This window comes from Thalassophryne amazonica, chromosome 4 (assembly GCF_902500255.1).
Source record: "Thalassophryne amazonica chromosome 4, fThaAma1.1, whole genome shotgun sequence".
Classification (NCBI taxonomy): Eukaryota; Metazoa; Chordata; class Actinopteri; order Batrachoidiformes; family Batrachoididae; genus Thalassophryne; species Thalassophryne amazonica.
The window spans coordinates 3,114,256-3,120,255 of record NC_047106.1 but is presented as its reverse complement, the minus strand read 5'-3'; the positions used below and the strand labels follow the sequence as shown (position 1 = coordinate 3,120,255).

Genomic DNA, 6,000 nt, shown 5'->3' with positions numbered 1-6,000 from the left:
TGAAGCCCGCACTTCAGGCAGGGCGCCCTCTGGTGGTGGGCCAGCAGTACCTCCTCTTCAGCGGCCCACACAACAACAGCTGCATGTCTGAGTCCGACTCTCTGAGTCTGACTCTCTACTGATCAAATGGATTAATGTGATTATTAACCATCAGATGACAAAGTAAAACCTCTTAAATCATTCTAAAGTCAGTTTTAAGCAGAAACTAGGCGATAATCGGTGACACTTTGAAATGACGGCGGCGCAGTGAACGCAGCAGCTAGCAGCTCGTTTAGCTGCTGCTGCGCTGTGATCGCTTCCTCCATCTTTTATGATGAAATAATGCTGAATTTATTTGGAACTGATTGTTGCACAAAAGCTTCAGATATCTGACGGGAGGCAGTTTGAAGCAGAAATGAGGTGATAATCGGTGAACCGCGGCTGATGACGCATGCACAGTGAAGGCGGGGCGGACCGATTTTTAGGGGGAACCGTTTGGTCTGTGACACTGGAACAGCACGCCACAACGGGCTTCTTAATCTGCTTCATTCAAGTCAACACGATGAAACTGAGATCAGGTCTAGTCTGAGTCCATGCAGCCCCACATCCACCACGCTATAGAACTGTCTTGGTTCCTGGACAGTAACCATCCAGACAGACAACCAGTCCATCCCCACCTCTCCAAAGTAACCATCTATGTGCAGCCACCAGGTGAAATGTGGACGTGTCCGTAACCTTCTTTTGCCGCTGGGGTCCTGAACACTGAGGTTCCTGAGTGTTCCAGAGAAACACACCGCATGGACTCAGTGTGGCAGCTGATGTTCTCCTCATCTGAGGAGGAGAACACAGAAGGTCCACCTGAAGGCTAAATGCTCCAAGATCAAGCAGGAAGTAATGACAGCTGCAGTGGACGCCTGACAGACCATCACCGGAGAAGAAAACAAGCATGTGGTGATGTTGGCGTGTCCAGACTTCAGGCAGACTACGGAACAGCCTGAGAGGACACATCCTTAGATTGTCCACTGGGTCAAGGAGTATGTGAATGTTGTTCTCCTGACCTTTCAGTTTATGGAAAATCAGTTCTTGTAGCCAAAATGAGAGAGTGGTTACTTATAGAGACCCAAAGAGGTGTGCTGCACATCATGAGGTCACGCTCACTGTGGCACTACGGGCCTGTTTTCAAATGGGAGACAACCTAATGTAGGGATGGACCTCAGATCTGCCTGGATGGTCACCAGATGAGTTCTGTCGCTTGGTGACTGAGCAGCTCCTGACCTCCTGCATCACAAACATCCTAATGTGTGGAGAGAAAAGCTGAGAAACTTAGTTGAGGAGAAGTAGAATAAAATGAAATCCTGCAGTAGAACCCTGGAGGCATGTCTGAGGAGTTGAGTTGTCTGTAGAATGAAGGTCTACTTCTCGTTGTTCAGTCTGACAGCTGAGTATTTGTTGAATCCCGCAGAGATGCTGCAGGAGAAGGCTTCAGCTACGACGGATGAATGTGTGACCCGGGTCCAGCCTGGTGCTGAGGGGAACCTCCTCCCAGACCAGCCACGGCTGGAACTCTCCACAACTCCCAGCATTCCCAGCAACAGCAAGCCTGAGCAGGTAGGCACCGAGAGCTGCGTGAAGGATAAATACTTTCTGCTGCACCATCAGAATTTATGTGCAAAAGTAAATGAGTCACAACTCAAAGAAATTTTTTTCTGCCAAATGTATTTGATTCATTATCAAAATGTTATCAGCGTGCGCCCTGTAAAAACTATTAAGATATGATGAGAGATGAAGAAGGCAGCAAAGTGTCAAATCGGAGCCTTTTGTGTCTGATTTAACAGGTGCACGTCAGGCTGCGGCTCCGAGTCCGAACACGGTGTAAAAAAAAATAAACGGTCGGGCTTTTAATCACAGAAATGACTCCGGTCCCACATGTGAGGGGTTTGATGGAAATACATTATGATCGGACGGGACATTTTATCCAATGTGAGCGAAAAATCCTCTGTACAAAATCAGTTATATACAGTGTTTATTACATGGAAAACAATACAAAAAGTTTGGGACTTTTTTTGTCCGGTGACTGTGAATATCTGGTTTATACGATGATGGTTTAGGTGAGTTTTACTGTACATGGGACTGAACAATAAATTTACCTCTCAAAGATTTGATGATGAAGTCGCTTCCATCCCACACAACTGACTTTATTTTCCCAAATGTTTCTTCTGTTCGTATCTGAAGGGAATCTGTACATCTAGACGCCCTTGTTGTGTCTCCAAATGCACGGCAACCCGACATTTTCAGTGAATAAATAAATAAAATAGCTGGATTTACATGTGGACACATTAACGGCAAACTATTTTGAACCCAAGATGACGCGAGGAGTCACATGAGATTTTTTCAACTCATTATGTCGCCACGCTCTCAGTTAAGACACACGAAGGACTGTGTCTGTCTAATACACAAAATAACAGGTATTGTCCATGCAGTTTGGGGTTTGTCCACTTGAGTGCAAAATTGTGGGAGGGAACATGCAAATAAATTAATTCAGTCACACAACATGATTTATCATGGTCAAAAAGAAATTTAGTGGGTGCTGACTGTGTCCGGATTTTGCGTGTTTGAAACCACAGCATGAATTTATTGCACTTGACAGACGACCGCCTCTTCTTACACAGAATAAAAAAAAATCATTGTAAACGTCGGGCATATTCATAGAGTTAACAATTTACTTTGTGTTTGTTTCTTTCAGAATAAATGTCTCCATGTGTAACAGGTGGAACAGCGTTCTGCACTGAGAGCAAACTACATTTTACTGCAACTCATAATCATTAGTCTTAGCAGTCTGTGCATGTGGCGCGCGCACAGACTGCATCATACCACGTCACATACAACATAAAAAATAACACAATCCTAAAATACCCTCAGCCATATGAGGTTCTCTTCTTTATAATTTGCAGTTGTTTAATTAGTATCCCACTGCAAAAGTGTGTGTATATATATATTCTTCTCTACTTCTTGAACGATATTACAGTAAATAAATAAATAAATGGTAAATGGACTATATTTATGTAGCGCTTTTCCATCTGCATCAAACGCTCAAAGCACTTTGCAATAATGCCTCACATTCACCCTGATGTCAGGTTGCTGCCACACACGGTGCCCACTACACACCGGGAGCAACTAGGGGATTAAGGACCTTACCCAAGGGCCCTTATTGATTTTCCAGTCAGGCTGGGATTTGAACCAAGAATCCTCTGGTCTCAAGCCCAACACTTTAACCACTGGACCATCACCACCTCCCTCCCCTCATTTCCATCTCACCCTGTCCTCTGTATCTTCCTCTGTCTCACCAACCACCTGCATGTCCTCCCTCAGCACATCCATAAACCTCCTCTTTGGCCTCCCTCTCCTCCTGCCTGGTGGCTCCATCCTCAGCATCCTTCTCCCTATATACCCTGGGTCCCTCCTCTGCACATGTCCAAACCATCTCAATCTCGCCTCTCTGACTTTGTCTCCAAACCGTCCCACCTGAGCTGTCCCTCTGATATGTTCATTCCTAATCTTGTCCATTCTCATCACTTCCAAAGAGAATTGCAACATCTTCAGCTCCGCCTCCTGTCTTTTTGTTAGTGCCACCGTCTCTAAGCCGTACAAATTATCTGGTCTCACTACTGTCTTGTAAACTTTCCCCTTCACTCTTGCTGATATTCTTCGGTCACAAATCACTCCTGCCACCTTTCTCCACCCACTCCACCCTGCCTGCACTCTCTTCTTCACCTCTCTACCACACTCTCCATTACTTTGGACAGTTGACCCCAAGTATTGAAACTCATCTAGTTTCACCACTTCTACTCCTTGTAACCTCACTATTCCACTGGGCTCCCTCTCATTCACACACATGGACTCACTCTGACTCCTACTGACTTTCATTCCCCTTCTCTCCAGAACATATCGCCACCTCTCCAGGCTGGACTCAACCTGCTTGCTACTCTTATTACAGATCACAGTGTCATCTACAAACATCACAGTCCATGGAGACTCCTGTCTGATCTCATCTGTCAACCTGTCCATCACCACTGCAAACAAGAAAGGACTCAGAGCTGATCCTTGGTGTAATCCCAACTCCACCTTGAATGAGTCTGTCATTCCCATTGCGCATCTCACCGCTGTCACACTATTCTTGTACATGTCCTGCAGTACCCTCACATACTTCTCTGCCACTCCAGACTTCCTCATACAATACCACAGCTCTTCTCTTGGCACCCTGTCATAAGTTTTCTCTAAATCTACAAACACACAATGTAACTCTTTCTGACCTTCTCTATACTTCATCATTATTCTCAGAGCAAACATTGCATCTGTAGTGCTCTTTCTCAGCATGAAACCATATTGCTGCTCACAGATCTTTACCTGTTTTCTAAGCCTAGCTTCTACTACCCTTTCCCATAACTTCATGCTGTGGCTGATCAGCTTTATGCCTCTGTAGTTACTGCAGCTCTGCACATCACCCTTGTTCTTGAAAATAGGAACCATCACACTTCGTCTCCACTCCTCACGCATCATTTCACTTTCCAAGATTTTATTATACAATCTGGTTAGAAACTCCACTGCCATCTCTCCTAGACATTTCCATGCCTCCACTGGATTGTCATCTGGACCAACTGCCTTTCCACTCTTCATCCACTTCATAGCTGCCTACACTTCATCCTTACTAATCTCTTGTACTTCCTGATTTATTCTCTCTGCATCATCCAGCCTTTTCTCTCTCTCATTTTCTTCATTCATCAGCTCCTCAAAATATTTCCTCCACCTTCTCAACACACTCTCCTCACTTGTCACCACATTACCATCTGCATCTTTTACCACTCTAACCTGCTGCACATCCTTTCCAGCTCTGTCCCTTTGTCTGGCCAATCAGTACAAGTTCAGCTTCTTGTACAGCTCGCTAAATACCTTCTCTTTAGCTTTTGTCACTTCTCTTTTCGCCTTACGCCGCATCTCCTTGTACTCCTGTCTACTTTCTTCATCTCTCCAACTATCCCAAAACGTTTTTGCCAACCTCTTCCCCCTTATGCTTTCCTGGACATCTTTGGTCCACCACCAAGTCTCCTTGTCTTCCTTCCACTGTCCAGATGTCATACCCAGTACTGTCCTAGCTGTCTCCCTCACCACATCTGCAGTACTTTTCCAGTTGTCCAAAACTGCTTTCTCTCCATCCAGTGCCTCTCTCACCTGCTCACTGAATTTCACACAACAGTCTTCCTCCTTCAGCTTCCACCATCTGATCCTTTGTTGAGCTCTCACTCTCTTCTTCTTTACCTCTAAAGTCATCCTACAAACCACCATCCTATGCTGTCTAGGTACACTCTCTCCTGCCATTATCTTACAGTCTCCGATTCCTCTTAGCTTACATCTCCTACACAGATTGTAGTCCACCTGTGTGCACCTTCCTCCACTCTTTTATGTTACCCTGTGCTCCTCTCTTTTCTTAAAGTAGGTGTTCACCACAGCCATTTCCATCCTTTTTGTAAAATCAACTACCATCTGTCCTTCCCCATTCCTATCCTTGATACCATATCTACCCATTACTTCCTCATCACCTCTGTTCCCTTCACCAACATGCCCATTGAAGTCTGCTCCTATCACCACTCTTTCATGCTTGGGCACACTCTCCACCACCTCATCTAACTCACTCCAGAAATCTTCTTTCTCCTTCATCTCACAACCTACCTGTGGGGCATATGCACTGATGATATTCAACATCACCCCTTCAATTTCCATCTTCACACTCATCACCCTGTCAGACACTCGCTTAACCTCCAACACACTCTGAACATACCCTTTCTTTAAAATAACCCCGACACCATTTCTCTTCCTGTCCTCACCATGAAACATCTTGAACCCCCCTCCTATGCTCCTGCTCTTACTTCCCTTCCACTTGGTCTCTTGCACACACAATATGTCTACCTTTCTCCTCTCCATCATATCAGCCAGCTCTCTCCCTTTACCAGTCATACTACCAACATT

The 6,000-nt window shown here is 45.2% G+C and overlaps 1 protein-coding gene across 1 annotated transcript in view; it reads left to right on the top strand.

Moving 5' to 3' along the window:
- The first annotated feature begins 1,443 nt into the window (after positions 1 to 1,443).
- tbx4 (T-box transcription factor 4) overlaps positions 1,444 to 6,000 on the top strand; it is a 56,650-nt gene continuing 52,093 nt past the window's right edge. The window contains exon 1 of the mRNA XM_034168882.1: positions 1,444 to 1,587. Coding sequence (XP_034024773.1) covers positions 1,444 to 1,587 — 144 coding nt within the window. The remainder of the gene's footprint in view (positions 1,588 to 6,000) is intronic.